Source organism: Lineus longissimus, chromosome 13 (assembly GCF_910592395.1).
Source record: "Lineus longissimus chromosome 13, tnLinLong1.2, whole genome shotgun sequence".
Classification (NCBI taxonomy): domain Eukaryota; kingdom Metazoa; phylum Nemertea; class Pilidiophora; order Heteronemertea; family Lineidae; genus Lineus; species Lineus longissimus.
Window position 1 is genome coordinate 7,843,648 of NC_088320.1, and position 22,757 is coordinate 7,866,404.

Consider the following 22,757-nt stretch of genomic DNA (forward strand, 5'->3'; position numbering starts at 1 on the left):
GGGAAATCATCACAGGCAGACAGAGGCAGCATCACGACTGTCGGAGACGGGGGAAAACAGCCGACGCCCTGCTCCAGCTGATGGGGGCCACCAGGTAGAAATCACTGACACCACGCCAAGCAGTAACACTGGTGATGCCACCCTACCTGGCTGGTGGGAAAGCTCCCACAATCGTGCACGCCATTTTGACAATTCTTCTGATCTTACCCGTGAGGCCCGGTCGTCGTTGTTCCTCCGCCGATTATTTCCGTTCTGAATGTTGTCATTGGTCAAACTGGCACTTGACGCTGGACGACTCTGGACGCGCGGCAGGTAGCCTGTTTCGTATGTCTCCAGAGACACTGCGGTTTTGTCGTTTCCGTTGCCTTGTTGACCATTCTTATTTGATGCCCTCCTCCTGGAACATTGAATTACGACAGGCATATCATTTGTTGTTTATTCATGGTTATATCAAATTGTATGGTTTGGACGCTTGGCGATGTCTTAGGATGAATGTCACGGCCTACATTTAAGTCCATAGAACAATACAACAATTTATACAGAATTGGTGTATTTAATACAAAACAAAATCAATCGTTCAATAAACTTTTTTGGACCGATATTTTGCTTGTAAATGACGTGCTTGATCATACTGCATCACACTGTATGAAAACGGCACGAGTGGCTGATCCGAGTCATCATCATGCTATCTGGGAGATGAGGATCAGACACGAGCATATTTTTATGTTTCATAATCACACATCCCCAGAAATATCAAGAAATTGACGATTAAAGGCGATTTTTAACCTCTTGAATCCCGGTGACCGACCAGTCGGTCATTTTGAAATGATGTTTTTTCCCAATAACCGACAGGTCGGTCTCAGTGATATTTTTATTCCCTTGAGCTGGGACGCTAGTTTATTGCTTGTTTTAGCGTGTTTGATGTGCAGTAGGGTCAGTTAGAGCCTGCCTGACTTTGGCATTGGATGCGGGTGCTTTACATCGTGAAAGTCAGACCCAATTTCGCAACCACGTGACCACCCTAGGATCCCGGGATTTTCAAGTTTTGGGATTCAAGAGGTCATTTTTTGACCGCAAAGCTGTCGCAACGTGAAGATGTCAAGTTAGGTGTAACTTTTGAGTTTATGACAAAGACATGACTACACAAAATTGACCACGTGAGGACTTCCAATGTTGTAACGTAACAAAGAGCAACAGTGAAAATGACACAAAATGTATGGAACAAAATTTTTTTTTATCTGAGTTTTGCTAAACAAAAGAAATATAAGCTGGGGAAAAGGACTCGGCTCGATAGGCTGCCTTGGGACATTGCTACACAGGCAAAAGTTTCCGTCCGCGGATAGTTGATGTTGATTAATCAGGAACGTTCCATCCATGGGCCATCCATGGATAGTTGATGGAGAATCTCCATCTGCTATCCATGGCTGGCCCTCGTGGATGGAACGTCCATGGGCCATCAGTGGATAGTTGATGGAATTCGTTATAGAATCTATGATGGGTCATCATAGACTCTATGATGGAATACTGGTAAACTCGGCCAATATATTTTTATTTCCCATAGGTTTGAATACTGCCACTCTTTGATGCTTTACATATATCTTGAGTGTTTCATTTTGGATTTACCAGTTGTAAGACGTTATTTGTTCTAATCATGAACATTCCATCCATGGACCTCCATGGAGGGAACGTCCATGGTCCGTCGACTATCCGTGGACGGACACTTTTACCTGTGTAGTGGACATCAGCCAGTCCTGGGAACACCAGGTTGTCCGGAACTTTAACAGTTAGTGTGCAGACATGCAAAAATCATCTGAAACGGTCACATTTTTAAACCCCACTCTCGTGCCAGAACAGTATTCTTGATGAGCACCCATCAGGCAAGCAATGTTGTTTTAAAAACTCTTGAACTTATTGAACAAGATTGTTATACATAAAAGAGAGAAAACTGCTGAAAAAGTGAGTTGTTAAAGCTGAAATTTAGCTGAAAATAAAAGAGAAAAACAAGTCGCATTAAAGGCCTACGCCAATTGTCTATTTCCAATTTGTAAATTGAATTTGAAAAATTCCAATGGCGTAAATACAAATGTAGGTAAAAGACATAACTTTCAGCACAGACAGATATACAAAAATACTACAACTTCTAAGTTTCAGCAACTCGTATGCATAATAACTGCACTACGGCATTGTGTATAACTGCATTTCTATTTCGGAGACCACCAGTTATTACGAACGGCGTACCCCTTTAACGAGAAACTTCTTACCGATAGGAGAGTGTACCTTCTTCAAATGGTATGTCACTGAAGGGGGAAAGATGGCTGACTGATTGACGAGACAATCTGACCAGATGCTGCCCTTATACACTGCTGCCGATAGCAAATATGTGTCGACTTTCAGTGTTGTAGATCCCTTTCGAAAGGAGGGATTAAACTGCAACCTGTATTTCATTAGCCCTTTCGCTACCCCAGGGTTTTTGCAGTGTAAAGTACCCCTGACCCGCACCCAGTATAGACCGAGCGGCCTGGATCCCAACTTGGTTTAGGAAAAGTTTCATTGTAAAATGGCTGGTATTACCCAATCTTAGGGATGAGGTCTTCATTCAATCGAGTACAGTGCTGCCATCTCATTTTTTCAGGTGTAACCAACCAAAACATATAGGGACTGTGGTTGAATGATAGAAAAGAAGTATTCAGTAATAAAGCTGTCTTCTATCTAAAAGTAAGAGGATAGATAAAAACATTTTTTTAGTTCACGTATAAGGCTATATGATATATAGTGGGGTTCTTTTAAAGCACATTTCCATGGTTTCTCACTTTGCTCAATGCGCTTTAGGGACCATTTGTTATCCAGGTCATTTTTGGTGTTTTTGAAAATATCCCAGGAGCTCAGGGTGGGGGATCCCCCACCCCCAGGGCGCTCAAGGTTTTAAAGGGTTAAAGGTCCTAGGGTAAATACTGAAGAAATGTGTCAACTTCGTTGAAATATTTGAGTTTTATCAATAATCATATTTCTAGACGCACTCGAATCAACCGCTCTCAAAGATAAACAATCAATCTCCTTCTCCTTCTTCTTGATACTGGAACTTAGTCTTGTTAGACTTTTATGTCCAGGTGCATGCGTGGTAAAATCTTCACAAACATTTCTTCAGAATGATGGAGACATCCTTCGTAAGTCGTTAGACAGTGTTAGAAAAATGTCAAAATAGTTTAGCAAAGGCTGATAAGCAGCGACAGAAAGTACGATCAGTTCAGTTATCTTATGACACAAAGTGACAAGGTCACATGATCATCCACAACAGAATCATGAGCCGTATCAGTAAAACTGCAGATAATCTCAAGCACTGAGCCATAATTGGAGCCAGCTAGAGACAGGTAGCAATATGCATGGTTATAAAATGTATAGTGAAAGGATTTTTTAACTGGTCCTTACAGGGCGATTTCCTCCTCCACTGGGACAGTTTTTGACCGCCAGCCATATGGAGAGCATATAAAACATCTGGCGAGGAGAAATGCAAGAATCACAATTACTTTTCCGGTGCCAAGGTCATTGTGGGGTCAAATCCTATCCTGAGTAATGTTGATATAAACCTGTCTTAATTTGCCCTGCAAACAAGTGATTTTTGTCGCCGCAACTTTTGATGTAGCCATGATAACAATTGAGGCTTGAAAGCAGCAGATTTGCAAAATACCAATCTATCGTTATGACAAGGTGGCTACATCTCAGAAAACCTCTCGTTTGCACAGCATAATACCTTCGATCAAGGCTACGATCGATTGAGACACACGTTTGATTTCGGCTCAACCTGACCGCAATCCAGCATCTATACTAGCACGTCCACGCTTTGCCGATGCAGCCAAGTTAAACGGAAATTTACAGACAACGGGCACAAACAACGAAAGGCGATTTGGCGGAGAAAGCAACATCACACAGCACTTGCAGCATCCCATTACAGTGTTGGCGACATTGACTGAGCAATACATTGCATGCAGACGGCATTCTACAGAAAAAACGACTCGGGTAGAAAAACTGTCATTTTTTACATAGGTTCAACGGTTTCCTCCTGCAGAATCCGTAGAAGACTTTCACCTGACTGATGAACAGACATCTCACATTCGAGATCCTCTGCTGCAGCATCCCACATAAAGAACAACATGGCATGCAAGGAACCACAGTCTGAGAATCCACAGCTGACACGAAATCCAGAGGTTCACAATTCAAAATAAAACATCTAAAATTACAAAATAGTTCCACTGCATGCATGAATAATTATAAACACCCTCTGCCCCATCGCTTGAAATGTTGACCTGAACACCCGACATGCCATTCTTACTGCTTTTTACTGAAGTGCCCCACTGCGTTGAAATATCACACTTTGGGACGAAGAAATTTCCCTCTCTCACTCCCGACACTAGACTTGAAGAACCCCGAGTTGCTGTGCTGCGTCACGTCAGAAGTTGTCTACATCATAATCCTCTAATTGATTTGTGCCAGGGAAGTAATCATCCTAACAGTATATTTCAACAGAGTGTGGCACTTTTTTTATTGACCCTTACGAAATTCCTGTGCAACCATCACCACATTGGTGAAAATCCTTGATGAACATAGCCACCATTTTTTCCAAAAGCGTGCAAACTTGAGTCAGGAGTATGCACATTCACTCTGAAGCAATCACACTCAGCCAGGAGCATGCACACTCAGTAAGGAGCAAGCACATTCAGACAGGAGCATGCACACTCGGTCAAAAGAATGCACACTCAGTCAGACGCACACACACACACTCAGTCAGGAGCATGGACACTCAGTCAGGAGCATTCACATTCAGTCAGGAGTATGCCCACACAGTCAAGAGCATGCACACTCGGTCAAAAGAATGCACACTCGGTCAAAAGAATGCACACTCAGTCAGATGCACACACACACACTCAGTCAGGAGCATGCACACTCAGTCAGAAGCATTCACACTCAGCCAGGAGCATTCACACTTAGCCGGGAGCATTCACATTCAGTCAGGGGGCATTCACACTCAGCTGGGAGCATTTACACTCAGCCAGGAGTATTCACACTCAGCCGGGAGCATTCACATTCAGTCAGGGGGCATTCACACTCAGCTGGGAGCATTTACACTCAGCCAGGAGTATTCACACTTAGCCGGGAGCATTCACATTCAGTCAGGGGGCATTCACACTCACCTGGGAGTATTTACACTCAGCCAGGAGTATTCACACTCAGCTGGGAGCATTTACACTCAGCCAGGAGTATTCACACTCAGCTGGGAGCATTCACACTCAGCCGGGAGCATTCACACTCAGCCGGGAGCATTCACATTCAGATGGGGGCATTCACACTCAGCCGGGAGCATTCACATTCAGTCGGGGGGCATTCACACTCAGTCAGGAGCATACACACTCGGATGTACGTATACTCAGCTAGGAGAATGCACTCTGCTAGGAACCAAGAAAATGGACTTGAACTCAATCAGTCCGAAGTGTGTGTTCTCGGACAATCATTCAGGAACGTGCATACTCAGTAAATTGTTAGTTGCCTGAAGAAGACGTCAAGCCTTTGACCTGTGACATGCTGCAGTCAACCCATAATGCAATGCTGCAAGTCTCAAACCAAGTTTATAACAACCTCTTTCCCAGGGGTGATTCGTTTGCTCATGGAGACAAGGCTAATGGAATTCCTGCAGATTCTATGCTGCCCCTGAGCTCATCCGAACCACCCCTGGGACCAAGGTTGACGTAAGACAGAGGGTAACAACAATTAGTAATCTAACGCAGATTATATCCCACAATGCTTTGCAGTTACCTGTAATGGTCATCGCCCGATACAGTCCACACATGCTTATTCGCTCTTGACCTAAAATAGTGCACCAAACTCAACGCTTTAACACTCGCTAAACGACCGAAAAAAACAACCAAAGTGAAAATTTATGACGTCAGCATTCTGCTGATCGTAAAGGTCTGTCCCAATGATCAGCAAGTTTCTTTACACATTAAATCAGCATGTATGTATTGGAAATTTGATTTCAATACTGACTTTTAACAGCCACAGTCCTATATCTTTCTACCGGTACTAAAGTTTCCAGTCACCCATGATGGAAGGACTGAGGATAGTTCGGTATGGGCAGAGTTATGCACCTGATAAACTCTTCAGCGCTTGGTTGATCAAAACACGTTTTGCCACGCTGGCGTGAACTTAACTAAGCGTTAAGTGTGATGGGCTTAACTAAAGGAGAACGCTAAGTTAAGGTATAACGCCAACGTCAATGGCAAAACTCGTTTTGAACAATCAGGCCCAGGCCTAATAACACAGGCATTTAGTAACGCATTTTCAAACCAAAGTTGATGTTTAATTTTCGTTGCATTGTGAGATTACATCGCAGTAGCATTTCGATGTGTGAAAAAAGAGATATGCATTTATCGACAACGTTCTTTTTCGATGAAATGTTGCATTAACAGTATATTTCATAATGGCTCTTCATAAGACGTTCAAATCATCAATTAGAGCTGCTTTCAACTCAAAGCACTTATGCTGGCGAAATACATGTAGTTGCCTCTAATGACTCTTTCACTGCCAAACACATTACGCATACATTTTACGGAACAAAGGGTTACTCCAGGCCTTTCGATTACATCATTTTCACACCGCTATACGGTGTAGGAAATTTGGCATGTCCCCAAATTAGGCCCTGAAAAAATGTCCCCAAAATAGAAAAAAAAAAAAAAATTTCTTTTTTTTTAAAAGGGGTAATTTGACCTCCTGAAGCGTTTTTTGACACCTTAAATGACCAAATCTCATCCTAAATGGCCTAATTTGATACTTTTCATCCTAAAACTATGAGTTTTCAGGTGCATGTGACAATGTCAGTCAATAAGGACGTCGATGTTCAGGCAAATTGGCACGACAAAATGTCCCCAAATTAAGCTAAAAAGAAAAAAAAAACATGTCCCCAAAATAGGCTAAAAAAATACAGGGTGTAGAGGTCTCCATGTAATTGAAAGGCCTGTACACAAAACGTAACCTGGCCTTTGAATTTTTTTTCACCTGACGTCATGATCGAACACCACCTAAACAAATCACTTGCTACCAAAAAACATACAGGTACCCGTCCTGCTACGGTCCTATAAATGTCAGGTTGTAAGTTATTTCAAAGCTAGCCACTATGGCAATCCAATGCGGTCACAATTGCCCTTTTTCAGTTGAACTGATATTATTTTAAGTTGTACTGGTGCTATTTTGAGTTAAACCTAAATTATTTTAAGTTTAACTGAAATTAATTTTAGTGTAACACAGTGGTACGAATCATTTTGTACTAAAAAATAGTGACTGTTAAACTCACTTTCCCAAAATCTGCTATTTGGGAATCTTCGGAAACAAAATGTTCGGACAAATTCTCACTGGTTAATGAAGAAACATGCCTAGATTGACCGTGGAGATCCCCAAGAATTTAAGTATAACTAGATGCACTCTGTATTTACAGTTAAACTCATATTAATTTTAGTTGAACTGAAATATTTTGAGTTAAACTTATATTAGGTAATTGTGACCGCTTCAGATCGCCATAAGCCACTGGTATTGCCAATCGAATATTAAAGACCAACATTGCAACACTGTCAAGGCATTTGTTCAAGGTACAGTGGAACCCCCCCTTAGCGGACACCTCTCTATTAAATGATGGAAAGGCCAGAAGAGTATGAGGGAGGTTACCAGGACGTGTTGTCCTTTATCCATTGACCAAGGAGCACATAAAACCCGTTCCCAAAAAACGAAAACACCTCTCTATTAAGGACAACTTCTCTATTAGGGACACTAGTTTTGGTCCCAAACTGGTTGCGTTCATTCAAACTGACCTCTGTAATCAGGACACCCCTCTAATAAGGACAGCATATGTCAGTCCCAAGGGTGTCCACAATAGAGAGGTTCTACTGTATTTATTCATTCCAAACGACATGATTTTGTTGAATATAGCAACATCTCTTCTTTCACCACTTAGCTATGAAGCAAACTGTCAGCACAATTTGGACCACACAGCATATGTTGACACCATCAACCGAAAAAAATGGATGGATGGATGAACAGAACAGACATGCGCTCAGACCTGTTGAATGGGTGGACTTTAGTGCCGGCAGAATAGAACCTGAAACAAATGTAGGCCTTGGCTGCTAAAATACAACAACTAAACTATGAAAACTTGGTTTGAAGATGAGATCTACATTATATACATGTATATGCAGATGATCAGTCTCGAATACAGTCCAAATCACAATCGTCATCCCTAAATTCACGTCACTGTCACAATACCCAGCGCATAGGTCATGCCTAAGTCGAGCGTAGGTTGCACGTACGTAATTTACACGAAAAACAGAGAGATAAGCGCGTCACTGGTGCGTCATTGACGCACAACTTGCGCATTCGTTGCGTGTCACTGACTCGAAGCAGGACGAAGGTCAATTGTGACTAGGACTGTACATTGGCACAGGTTCATAATCATTATTTTCCTATTATTCAAACAATGTCTGAATAGTTGATAGCACAACAGACATCAATCTGTCTACACCACTAGCTGTCAATCTAGCCAACCAAAGCAGAACTGCGGCACACGCTGTAAAATCTAAGCGTCATTATCAAAATTTGTAAGCTTCACCATCGACAAACTACACGTCACCACAATATCAACTTCTTTTGCAAGAAACTCATGTGTAGGTGTGCACCGGGAGTAATATACACCATATTTTTAACCCTCTGAGCTGCGTCAGGAAAACATCGTGCCTTTTATAAAGAAATTGATTTCAAACAGTGTGTTTGTAATTAGTGATTGCACAATATGCCTTTCAGTTCTACAAAAGAAGGGGTTTAGAATAATGCCTTAGGCCTGTGTGTATAATCCCCAGTTCCACAAAACAAGGCGTAGAGAATAATGCCTTATCTGTATTATTATCCCCAGTTCCACACAGGGATAGTGTAACGCAATTCCCGACAAGGAGAGCTAAAAACCTAACGCCTCAGAATTTTATGTGGAAATCATCCTTTCCAGCTTAACTCTTTGACCAACAGAGCCAAAAGCGGTGGTTCCCTGAGGGCCAGCGTCAAGAAACCTCCAACACATAGTCTGTAGATCTGGCGGTATGTGAATCACTGTGGCAGTACCATTGCAGAATGGGAGCAGGGAAGAGTTCATTGGCTATGTAAGGGTACCAAGTGCACATACTAGCTAAATGCCCGGGGGTCACTCCCATAGAACGGGGTATGCACATCTATGTCCAGGAAAAGCCGGCAAAGGGTGGTTATTTCAATCAAAACGGTGGGAGATCTTTAGCCCCCATTCAGTGGAGCATTGCCTACAAGAGCCCATGAAATTGCTTATTCAACATTCTGCTGAAAAATACACACCATAGGCACCCAGAAAGAACATGAAAGCTCTGATTTTGAAACAGAAACTGCTGGGTTGACTTACAAATCACACTGTCGTCGGGCAGATTATACCACTCCTTATCCCACTGAATGGATTAGAGCTGACAACTCCTCGCACCCGCCCGCCCGCACGGTAAGAGTATTTAAACGAAATTTCCATGGACACGGATGTGTATTCCCATTCTTTGCGCTATATAAAAAGTTCACTACTGTACATAATGTTTTAATTCACTGCTATCCAACACCACTGAAGCCAAACGTCCCCCAACAAAAACGCCGAAAAGAGCAATTTAAAACATGCGGATAACATACCTGTGTCTGAAATATAGAAGGCAGAGAGTTTGATGAGTAAAGAACAAAAAGGAAAGTATGACAGGAATTCTCATAAGAAACATGACTAGGCATTGATAGTTGATGATTACAACTGATCAGTTGATGATACAACTGATCAGCTGATGATTACAACTGATGATCACAACTTGTCAGCTGATGATCACAACTGATCAGCAGATGATTATAACTGATCAGCTGATGATCACAAATGTTCAGTTGATGATCACATCTGATCAGCAGATGATTACAACTGATCAGCTGATGATCACAAATGTTCAGTTGATGATCACATCTGATCAGCAGATGATTACAACTGATCAGCTGTTGATCACAAATGTTCAGTTGATGATCACAACTGATTAGCGGATGATTACAATCTGTCAGCTGATGCTCACAACCCATGATCACAACTGTTCAGTTGATGAATACAACTGATCAGCTGATGATTACAACACGTCAGCTGATGCTCACAACTGATCAGTTGATGATCACAACTGATTAGCTGATGATTACAACTCGTCAGCTGATGCCCACAACCGATGATCACAACTGTTCAGTTGCTGATTACAACTGATCAGCTGATGATTAAAACTGATGATCACAACTGATTAGGAAAGTATGACAGGAATTCTCATAAGAAAAATGACTAGGCATTGATAATTGATGATTACAACTGATCAGTTGATGATCACAACTGATCAGCTGATGATCACAACTGATCAGTTGATGATCACAACTGATCAGTTGATGATCACAACTGATTAGCTGATGATTACAACTCGTCAGCTGATGCCCACAACCGATGATCACAACTGTTCAGTTGATGATTACAACTGACCAGCTGATGATTACAACACGTCAGCTGATGCTCACAACTGAACAGCTGATGATTACAACTGATTAGCTGATGATTACAACTCGTCAGCTGATGCTCACTACTGATCAGTTGCTGATTACAACTGATCAGCTGAGCTGATGATTAAAACTGATGATCACAACTGATTAGCTGATGATCACAGCTCATTAGCTGATGATTACAACTGATCAGCTGATATTTACAACTGACCAGCTGGTGATTATATCTCATCAGCTAATGATCACACATCTAATCAGCTGAGGAAACTAAAAACCAGACATCATGTACTTGACACTGGATATGAAATTGAACCCCTGTTAGAGAGAAGAACATCACGATATTGGGGGGGGGGGGATGCAGAAGTACTGACCTTTTCACGCAAATGACAATGAGGACTATGAGGAGAATCAATGCCAGCGCACCAACCGTACAACCAACTGCAATCGCTATCGTCCTCATCTCTGAAAACAAAAACAAATTAAAATTTAATTGGCAAAAATGGTCAAAAAGGTCTTGGGTTATAGTTTTGATATCATCTATGTTAGAGGTTCTGATGTCACACTTGTCTGTCCTGACACTTTCCTCAGACCTCTGAGCATTTCCGATTCCCATTTATAACCCCGAGCATTTCTGATTCCCATTTATAACCCCGAGCATTTCCGATTCCCATTTATAACCCTGAGCATTTCCGATTCCCATTTATAACCCTGAGCATTTCTGATTCCCATTTATAACCCCGAGCATTTCCGATTCCCATTTATAACTCCGAGCATTTCCGATTCCCATTTATAACCCCGAGCATTTCCGATTCCCATTTATAACCCCGAGCATTTCCGATTCCCATTTATAACCCTGAGCATTTCCGATTCCCATTTATAACCCTGAGCATTTCTGATTCCCATTTATAACCCCGAGCATTTCCGATTCCCATTTATAACTCCGAGCATTTCCGATTCCCATTTATAACCCCGAGCATTTCCGATTCCCATTTATAACCCTTAGCATTTCCGATTCCCATTTATAACCCTGAGCATTTCTGATTCCCATTTATAACCCTGAGCATTTCCAATTCCCATTTATAACCCTGACCATTTCCGATTCCCATTTATAACCCTGAGCATTTCCAATTCCCATTTATAACCCTGAGCATTTCCAATTCCCATTTATTACCCTGAGCATTTCCAATTCCCATTTATAACCCTGAGCAGAGTCAGGCAAATTCGAGAAAGAGACCTGCATGAGTCTCACACCAACTGTGAGGTTCAAACCAGGGACCTCTAGAACGCTAGCAGAGAGCGATCTGAGCCGCCAGTCTGATGATTTTTGTCACTGCAATCTGCAATTGCTGTGATCTGCGATAAAAACACCACTTGTCTGCAGATAAAACCTGGGTTTGATATTGAGCACAAATCACAGTAATCACCAATTCTTCTCCAAGGAATCTTTGATGACCACTGCAAGTAAGGGATTGTTTTGCATGATTTCATGATTGCAGGTCAAAGCGACAAAAATCTGTCGTCGTGATGAGTTAACGCTATAACGAGACATTGCGCCCTTACCTGCGTACTCTGCGTTGATGACCTCGCATAGTTTTCCCTGATAGTGGTCGGGACATCTGAAATCGGATGGATAATGTGAGGCATACATGTACATGAATAACCTTTGAGGTCGACTGGACGGATGCTGAAACTCCTCATCAATGAGGAAGTGGACTTCTGATTAATCCCTATAGATGGCGTAGTGAGTCAAACACCTTTTTAGGCCGCGCGCAAACTTCGTAATGACGACGTCAACAGCTGATGACGTAAATGACGTCATGGGGACAAGCTATTAACTGAGCCAGCTAACAGAGCCTGCACATGACGTCACAACACGAGCACAACTGTGGAATGGAGCTTGCGAGATGTGATTGCGTTAGCGGTTGTCGCTTCATCTCGAAAGTCGGCCTCCATGAGCCCGGAAAAGGCATGTGACTCACTGCACCTCCTAGCTGACTTGATTGGCAACTATGCCACTTGAAGGTTTAACCTCTTGAATCCCAGTGACCGACCAGTCGGTCATTTTGAAATAACGTTTTCCCCAACGACCGACAGGTCAGTCTCAGTGATATTTTTATTCCCTTGGGCTGGGACGCTAGTTTATTGCTTGTTTTAGCGTGTTTGATGTACAGTAGCGTCAGTTAGAGCATGCCTGGGTAGATGGCGCCTCGGTACCGGACGTTGGCGGTTGTATGCGGGCGCTATACATCGTGAAAGTCGCAACCACGTGACCACCCTGGGATCCCGGGATTTTCAAGTTTGACACTTCGTCATTCGCAATTGTATTATCATCGGACCCGAGCAGTCGAGTTTTCACATTTTGGTCAGGAACAATAAATATCACATCAACTCTAGAAAGACGTGTCAAATCATGACATTGCTTCCCATGTTTGCTTCTTGTGAGCATTTGCCACTACACTTGGGCACCACACAGATGAGGTGTTTCGACTGTTGACCTCGTTCACGATTTCCTTAATCCCGTTGTTTTCTCGGGTCATTTTCGCGGAACGGAAACGCGTCAATGACGCCACATACTTACACACAGCGGAATCCACCATCTTTGGTGATATCGCCAACGCATTTTCCATTCTGACACGGTTTGGGACCACAAGCCTCTGCAATCAAATGATTCACCATTTTAGAAAGATACGCTAATCAAATTGAGCTGCATTCATATATATTTCACAAAGTAATTGTTGCGGCCTGGGAGAAAATACTCAGACTCAGACTTTAAGGGGGTATGCCGTTCGTAATTACTGGTGGTCCAGTTAAATAGAAATCCAACATTACACAATGCCAAGTGCAGTTATTGTGAATGAAAATTTGTTTAAACTCGATATTCATAGCATTTATCAGTCTACACAACGGAAATGTCGAAATTTATATTAAGTATGCATTTTTGCAATTGGACATTTTTAAATTCAATTACAAATTCCAAATTTTTAACAAACAGCGTAGGCCTTTAAAGTGTGACTCTGCACCAGACAATGACGACGTTAGCTACCTACCTTTACACGGGATCTTGTTTGCGTTCGTGCTCCAGTAACCAAGGTTACACTTGCAGGTGTAAGAGCCGGGCGTGTTGGTGCAGTTGGTCAGGGGAAGCTTGCACAGAGTCAAACACTCGTTGATATCTACAAATGAAATGAAAAGAAAACTTAATCAAGCAAGAAACGTCTCAAAGATAAACTGACAGGTGACAATGACCACCATAATGGGAAGCTCGGTCCTATCTGATTCGATGGCTCTCTGTCACTTGTGGGACATAAGGCCGCAAAATAATCTCTCCACCTCTTTCATTGCCTTGGCTGCCTCGTAAATCCCAAATAACCCCCGATAATAACAATGATAATGACGAATTTTGACAGCCTTTTTCACTGTACTATCTACTGTCTCAAAGCACTTTACAATCGCAAACATTATTACCCAGCCTGTCCAGAAACCTTTCTTGGGAACCAAGGGCAGCCACAATCTGGCGCACACAAGGACATTTCAGGCCAGTTGTCACGAGATTACAGAGTGGCACTGGCTGGGTATCAAACCCACGACCTCCTGATCAAAAGGCTGATGCCTAACCATTTCACCACACCCTATCTTGCTCAGCTCAGCTGCAATCATGCCTGTGGTCTTGGGGGGGGGGGGGGGTACAGTTTCTGTTGCACAGTGGGGTTAGTCAGGGCAGTCCTGTGGATGCTAATCGGCTTCATTCAGAAACTATCTGAGTCTCCATCGTCTGATGTCGGAAAATTGTGGAGTGGCACAGTGGAAAAGTGATTTATCACAAACGATCTTAAATGCCCATTTCCTTACAAGAAATGGCCATTTTGTTAGTTCATACTTACCTATGGAACACTTTTGCATGTTACTCCATTTGGGCTCAAACACAAGAGTATCCCTTTAATTTTCTAAAGGGAGAACTGAGTTAACAGCTCGGCCGCCAGGCGGCGCCCTGACCGATCCCGCGAGATCGCGCCGATCTCATGCCGCCATATTTAGTCTTTACTCTTGAGCGTTAATAAAGAGTATGTCCCGTTTGTGGGGACGGCGGGAGGGCCGTGTTCCATAGGTAAGTATGAACTAACAAAATGGCCATTTCTTGTAAGGAAATGGGCATTTTGTGTCATTCAAACTTACCTATGGAACACTTTTGCATCGAATCCCAGCAACCTATTGGAGGTGGGAAACGAGGACTTACCTAAGGCTGAGCTGTTGTTCCATCCAGGAGGCACCACCGGCATATTAGCTAAGGAGGACCGCCAGGGGAAAGAAATGGGGAGAACCCGGAGGACCGGTATTTTGATCTCGGTATTACAATCATATTATAGAGAGTAATAGACCCATTCTCCGGAAAGCGCTAGAATTGCGTAATAAAACCATCTTCTTTCCGGCAACAGAGCTTAGAGCAAGTAAGGCATGTTGAAGGGTGTAGAATGAATTATTGCTAAACAACAATAAGAAATTGCGTCCTTTCTAGTCTACTAGGGGTTGCCTGGATGTTGAAGATAGGGCATATCAAAAATGGCGCAAGATGCGCGTTTGACTCTTCAATCGGGCTTCCCCCCCCTTTTTTGATCTAGCCAGGATCAAACAACATGCCCCGCAGACACAATCGGGCCGATTGTGTGCATGCCATCTACGAGGGAAGAAACGTCTCGTAGGTAGAAACGAGAGAATGTGGAGTGATTACTCCAACATGCAGCGGAAACGACTTCTTGAAGAGCAACTCCTCGGTAGTTAGCCCAGGAGGTGGCTAGTGCTCTAACTTCGTGCGCTGAGATGTTAGCTAGCGCACGAAGATCAGAGGAAGTCTTCAAGGTGTTGTAGGAAAGACGAATAGTCTCCACAATCCACCTTGAAATAGTGGCGGCCGCTATCTCTCGTTTATTTCCCTCCTTATAGGACAAAAACAAACGCTCTCTCCCCTGGCGGATACCGGGAGGTTTTGTCCTATTTATGTAGAACTTTAGGGCCCTGACGGGACATAAAGTTCTGTCAGGAAGATCATAAGAGATCGTTCCTGACAGAGAGGGAATAGTAACCGGGGGCCGAGAGGCGGCCGGTCCCTGGTTCTTCGCCAGAAATCCTGGTATAAAAGCCAGGATAACCTCCCCTCCCTCTCTAAAAGCCAGCTTCTTAAAAGAAAGTGCATGGAGCTCTGATCTCCGTTGGGCGGTAGCCAAGGCTACTAGAAAGACCGTTTTGAGTGTCAGATATTTCATGGATGAAATAGACATGGGTTCAAAAGGATGCCTCATGAGCACCTTAAGGACAACAGAAAGGTCCCATTTAGGGGTGTTGTGAACCGGTCTAGGACGCTCTAATAACATTCCTCTGAAAAGAGGGGTTATTTGGTCCTCCCAACGAAGATCCCAGGTGCTTAAAACACGGAGGGTAGAAGCGATGGCGGACTTGTACCCTTTTATAGCCGTGACAGATAGTTGTCTTTCCGTGAATAATTCAATAAGGAAATCAACTAATCTGTATATAGAGGGAGAGATCGGATTAACTCCGTTCTCCCTGCACCAGGAAGTGAAGGTAGACCACTTTCCTTGATACACATCAAGGGTAGACCCCCTTTGAGGTGCGGACATGCGCTTGACAGCGATGTCCGAAAAGCCTCTCTGGTGGAGATGCAACTGGATAAGTTCCAGGCGTGAAACTTGAAAAATCCAGGGTTCTGGTGGTAGCATCTCCCCAGGGGGTGCCACAGGAGGTGCTTCCAAGTAGGAAGACTCCTGGGGTGATCTATCAGGAGCTCCAGCAAGGCTGGGAACCAGGCCTGATTTGGCCAGCAAGGTGCGATGAGAGTTATTCTCACCGGATGGCTGGTCAAGATCTTGTTCAGGACTGGTTGGATGAGAGGGAGGGGTGGAAACGCATATGCGTTCAGCCCGACCCAAGAGGCTGTAAGGCTGTCGACTTCCAGGGCCTCTTCGTCCGGAAGTGGAGAGTAATAGATGGGAAGGCGATTGTTCAGCCTGGTGGCGAACAGATCTACCTTCGGAGATTGCCAAAGGCGACAAAGGTCGTCTACAATCTCCTGATGGAGTGTCCACTCTGTCTGAACTAGCTTGTTCTGACGGGACAGGGCGTCGGCAAGGATGTTGCGATTGCCCGGTATGTGTCTGGCACATATCGATACTCCAAGGTCGGCACAAAGATGGTAAAGCTCCCAAGTTAGCTGGCAAAGAATGCCGGACTTTGTGCCTCCCTGTCTCCTGACATATGCTACTACTGTAGAATTGTCGGAGAACAGGGTTACTCTCCGATTCTTCAGGCGAAGGGAAAGAGCCCTCACGGCAAGAAGGACAGCCTTCATTTCCAATATATTTATTGGAAGAATGGTCTCCTCCCTTGTCCATAGACCTCTTATGGACATGTCCCCGTTGTTCAGATGTGCTCCCCACCCTAGTAGGGAAGCATCTGTGAACAGGGACACTTCTGGGGGCGGTGGAGCAAGATCTACACCGCTTTGGAGACGAGTCTCCGACTCCCAGAAGTTCCAGACGTTCTTGAGTAGGTATTGAGGTATCAATACCAACTTGTCTAATGGGTCCCTGTGGGGTTTCCATAGAGACATTAGAAACATCTGGATGGGACGCATATATAGACGGCCAAGGGGGATTTGGTCTGCTGCCGAATTCAGAAGTCCCAAAAGGCTCAAGCATCGCCTTGCGGGAGCTTGAGTCCTTCCTCTGAATTCTGCGACGAGATGAAGAATTTTCTTTATCCTGTCTAGGGGGGGCAGCATTTTCCCTATGGCCGTAAGGAACCGAACTCCAACGTAAACGAAGTCTTGGGATGGTATGAATTCTGACTTTGTTTCGTTGATAATCCAACCTGCGGAAACTACTTTTTGCTTTAGAACCTGAAGTTGTTGCAGTAGTAGTTCCCGCGATTTGCAACGGAGTAGCCAATCGTCTAGGTAGTGATGGAGCTTGAACCCCATCACGTGAAAGGGAGCGACGAAGGCTGTGACTATCATCGTAAAAATTAGGGGTGCCGATGCCAGACCGAACGGCAGGGCCCTGAATTGATACGTCTTTCCTTCGTAATGGAATCGAAGGAAGTGTTGATAGTCTGGATGGATCGGTACATGTAAGTACGCATCCATTAAATCCATCGATACCGCCCAATCGTTGGGCTGTATCGCCGTTGCTATAGACCTGGTGGTTTCCATCTTGAAATGAGGAACATTCAAGAAGGTGTTTAACCTGGAAAGGTCTATGATCAGCCTCCATGTCCCTGCTTTCTTGGGAACCAAGAAAACGTGGCTGTAAAAGCCGGGGGAGCATGGATCTTGAAGGACCTGGATAGCTTGCTTCTCCAGTAATGTCGCGACCTCTGCTTGGAGGGCAGAGGCCTTGACTGGGTCCTTCGGTGGCTGAACTGGGGTTGGATATATGGTAGTCGGGGGGGTACGGTTGAAATCTAGTTTCACTCCGTACCTCAACATGTTTGGGACTGGGGACCCCTTTGGGCACCAATCGTCCCAAATGTCTGCAAATTTTTGCAGACGGCCCCCGACTACCGGAGTCGGCTCCTTTTTGCGTCCGGGAGGAGAAAGGAGGGGGGAGTCACCTCTTCCGGCCAGCACCCCTTGGGCGAAAGGAGTGCTTAGTCGGACCGGATCCACCCTGGTTAGAGGAAGTATTTTTCCTCTTTCCAGTCCGGCGACCCTCCGCTTCCCGTCGGAAGGATCCAGCAGGAGCAGGCTGACTAGGCGGGGTAGGCCTAGGCAGGACCTGCCTGGCGTACGGGATTGAACCCGATGCCTGCTGGGGCCTCTCTATCTTTCTAGCGTTAGGTAGAGAGGTCTTGGCCCTCTGTGTCGCAGTGGGGGCATATAATTTGTCCCAATCTTTCTGTGCTTGAGCCGCCTCTTGCACAGAATCTGCGAACAGGAAAGAACCGTCCATAGGAGCGGTTCTTAAGGCCCCTTCCAGCTGGAGGGATCTGATGACATTGAGAGAGCCCAGTGCGGCGTCTCTACGGAGTAGGACGCTATTTGCTGCGGTCTTGGCGGACAGCGCAATAGCGTGCCTAATCGAATGTGACAAGGATGTCACAAGCGATTTTGTGTCATCAGATAGTGACTCATTATCTTTTAGGGATCTGGCTAGGGCCAGGTTAGTGTGCTCTGCGTAGGAGAGCACCGCTAACGTGTTTTTGGCCAGACCCTCTTGTGCTCTAAGGTCTCGGTAAGCCGAGGAGGAGGTCACCCTAGGCACGAGTTGGTCCAGCTGTACATCGTCCTTTAATATGGAAGTCGATGCTGCAGCTGGACAGCCGGCCGAGCTGACTCGATAATAGTCAGCGCGGTACTGCCTAACGGGAGGAAGTTGTGCCGTGAACAACTTCCCCGGTTTACACCAAGCTTCCGGTCCGACTGCCGGAAGGACAGGGATGGAAGTACGTTGGTGGGCGCCTTGTGAGTCTCTGATTGTACGCTCCAAAAGTTCAGAGACTGCTAACACCGACGGGGAGGGAGGAAGGAATTCAAGTGCCCGAGTGGAGCCTTGAGAAACCTGTGGATTGGGATCCACTTCCTGTCCCCAGAGTGAAATGGTCGGTGTTGACAAGGCTGGCAGTTCCGGCGGGGTAGGGCACAGATCCTGCGGGAGGTACGCTCTGATCAAGGATCTGAGTGTCCTCATATCCGACAGGATACTGGCCTCCTCTGGTGACAGCTCCTCCTGATTGGGGGAGCGGTAGCCTGGCTGAGAACTCTCGTTCTCAGAAAATTCCTCTAAAATAGAGGAGTCGGATGGTGGGTATCCGATGGGACCAGGCGCACCAGAGGAACCGGAACCCTGCTCCAGATGGCTGAGTCTATCAGAAAGACCTGCTACCATCTGGATGAGCTGGGACAGTTGCTGTCCCGACTCGGGTTCCGGACCCGACGTGCGGCTTCTCTCAACGACGGGCGGTTGAGGCGAGGGTGAGCGCATAAGCGAACCCTGGAAGCCGTATGTGCGGGCGAATGGGTCTTCCGGAAGCGGAAGTTGCCCATATTCTGAACTAGAGTTCAGATGTCCTCTCTGCGTAGCTCGTTCCATGGGAACGACGCCTCTGCTACGAGGAGGGGGTGGCACTTCCGGTTGGTTCCACCCAAGAGGTTGGCCAACGTAGGAAGGTGCCTGCATTTCCGGTAGGACGAAGTCCGAAACCGGAAATGCCCGTAACTCCTTCGCCGGTATGGAGCTACCGGAAGCCCTTTTAGAAGGAGGTACGGAGGGCGGAAACGCTGTTACCGAAGACGCATGGCGTTTCGGAGGTGGCGTTATAAGGTCCGGCCCTACTCTACTGTGTCCGTGAGGACTGGGGTTATTTCGCAGTAAAGACTGAGAAAAACCCCCAGTAGAGTCTTCGGTTACTGAAAAACGGGAACCCGCGTCAGTAACCGGAACTGCAATCGGCGGACCGGAAGCAGGGTGCTCCCGCGGGTACAAAGGGCTTGTACTCGGGGGAGCGGACGACAGGGGAACCGGAAGGTTCCCTGAGGTCCGGGGTATATTAAACCCTTGGAGACTTATTGGATGTAAGTCTCCCTTGGGACCACAGACATTAATAATGTCAGATCCCGCATCCTTCGCAGCCGCGGCCGGAACCGGAACTCGGCTGACGGAAGGGGTGGTGGCGGGAGGTTTGCTAGACCTCCGGGTTATATGCCCGGAAACGGAACCGGAAGAGGGTTTAGGCGTCTTCGCGGCCCGTTTCCCGCCACCAGACGCATTCCTTTGTGGTGAGACAAAGGATGCCGTCGGAGGGGTACGCCATATAAAAAATGGTACCAATGACAATAAAAACACTGGGAACCCCAAGTAGGCCAGAAAGGACGCAATAATTAATGGAAAGGAAAACATGCCTACTTGAATTAAACACTATTGCAATGGATCTGAGTCTTGTTCATTACAATAGAGCGGAGAATAGCCTACTTAACTCTACCCTACCAAGATCAAAATAATGGAGCCGGGTCGACTAAGCTAGCTAAGAAAATGTCTATAATTAAATAGACTGGACAATACTAATGCCAAGATTAGTTTGGCGGTCTACTCCGTAGGTGAATGAACCCAAAAATCGTCTAGACTTGGCTGGTTGAATTTGGTTTTAAATCGAATTCACGGCAGCTTTGAAAAAACGATGTGCTTCGTAGAAGCACAAGAGTAAAGACTGAATATGGCGGCATGAGATCGGCGCGATCTCGCGGGATCGGTCAGGGCGCCGCCTGGCGGCCGAGCTGTTAACTCAGTTCTCCCTTTAGAAAATTAAAGGGATACTCTTGTGTTTGAGCCCAAATGGAGTAACATGCAAAAGTGTTCCATAGGTAAGTTTGAATGACACAAAATGTTCCCGACTCTCTGTGACTTACCATCACATAGCTGTATGTGGTTTACAGGATTGGGCTGAACAACCTTATATCCTGGTTTACAATTACACCTGTAACTGCCAGCCTCGTTCACACACTGCGTTGCATGTGGACACTGGTGCACGTCATATCCTGCGGCACATTCATTGTAATCTAAAAAACACATGGAATAATAAGTCATAAGGTTAAACGAAATAATCGTCATAATGGCAAAATGGTCACGTGTTTTTACGGATAGATCTGGCCAAATACATCGCTTACCGCTCGTCACTAAACCGTTGTGATCACAAAAAGTAATGTCACACACCCCTGAGCATCCGGTGTCATAGTTAATTGGCTTCAGTTGACACTGTGAAAGAACTATACTCCGTTTCTAAGTCAGGGGTAGAATATTAGATAATAGCGGGTACTACATGCTTGAAAAGGTCTATACAGATGAGAGGCCAGGCAGGACCTGAGCATCAAAGAACAGAAAGGATCATACCCACACAGTTGAGGGGTTTGCTTGTTACTCTTGCAGTTGAGGGGTTGGCTAGTCCCTCATACCTACCTACGATCTTGTTACTCGTGCAGTCGAGGGCTTTGCTCGTGCCATCACTCATATGCATGACACAGGTGCCAGCAGGGTTCTTCGTGACCAACGTTTGCACGGCTCCCTGGAGACCTGTCGGACTGACGTTACCATTCCCATCAGTGTGGATCACGTACTGGGGCTTGATGCTGCCAGAACTGGAATTTATATTTGGCTTGTATTCAGGCAATTGAAAATTTTAGAAATAAATTACAAATTGAATTTTTTTTCACAAACGGTGTAAGCCTTCAATACTCTTTCATGTACACTACAGTCCAGATCACAACTGACATCCCTAAATTCGTGTCATTGAGGCGCTACCGAGCGCGTAACTCGTGTGTTATTTACGCGAAATATAGAGAGATAGGCACGTCACTGATGCACAACTCGCGTGTAGTTTGTGCGTCCATGACGCGAACCAGGATGGAGGTCATTTGTGATTTGGACTGTAGATGTTCTACTGTTCATAACTTTATACAGTTTGGTCGAGAACAAGCTGCACTTGCAGAGAGTCCAAGTCGTCTTTTTTAAAGACGACTCAAGTCATTTTTAAAAGGGGTACGCCGTTCGTTTATAATGGTGGGTTGGGAAAACAGTAGCTATACACAATGCCGTACTGTAGTACGGTTATCATGCATGCAAATTTGTTGGAACTTGGTAAGTATGTACATCACTCTACGCAAAAGTAATGTTGAAAAAAATTGTATCTATTACACGTAGTTATGCAATTTTCAAATTCAATTACAAATTAAACATTTTTACGAATGGCTCAGGTCTTTTAAAGGGGAACTATACATGCTTCCTGAAATTGGTGGCGTGCATTGGAACGAACTTTTTTCCCTTTGACCGTCATTAAAGGCATTCAAGTGTGTTGGTCAACCATGACAATCTCCTTTGTCCCTCCACCATAAGGCCTAGTTTCCCCTTATGACAACACTATTTCGGACACTCAGTGCCCCATTTCTGGAAAGGATTATAGGCAGGTGGGGAGAGGCTAATTTGGCCATCTTCAAGTGACTAGTATACACAGTAAGGCCCCTTGGTCATGTCAGACTCAGCACTAAATATCTTCCTCGCTCAAGCGTGAATCATTTCGACGTACTGTGAGACGTGAGAGACCCCTATTGGCGACTTTGTGTAACTTTATCCTGCCTAGCTGCTGCCTTTATTGTCCCTTTA

At 45.1% G+C, this 22,757-nt stretch overlaps 1 protein-coding gene across 5 annotated transcripts in view; it reads right to left on the reverse strand.

Annotated features, from left to right (window-relative positions):
- Positions 1 to 22,757, reverse strand: part of LOC135497923 (uncharacterized) — a 177,784-nt gene that overhangs the window by 11,946 nt on the left and 143,081 nt on the right. For 4 of the 5 annotated variants that reach the window (XM_064787955.1, XM_064787952.1, XM_064787953.1 and 1 more), the window contains 7 exons: positions 21,558 to 21,736; positions 21,011 to 21,160; positions 13,647 to 13,772; positions 13,178 to 13,253; positions 12,160 to 12,215; positions 10,971 to 11,061; positions 208 to 397 (listed from right to left, as the gene is read on the reverse strand). In XM_064787955.1, the coding sequence (XP_064644025.1) occupies positions 208 to 397; positions 10,971 to 11,061; positions 12,160 to 12,215; positions 13,178 to 13,253; positions 13,647 to 13,772; positions 21,011 to 21,160; positions 21,558 to 21,736 (868 nt within the window). Of the gene's footprint in view, positions 1 to 146; positions 398 to 10,970; positions 11,062 to 12,159; positions 12,216 to 13,177; positions 13,254 to 13,646; positions 13,773 to 21,010; positions 21,161 to 21,557; positions 21,737 to 22,757 lie in introns of all 5 variants that reach the window. The other variant, XM_064787954.1, reaches the window with a different exon arrangement.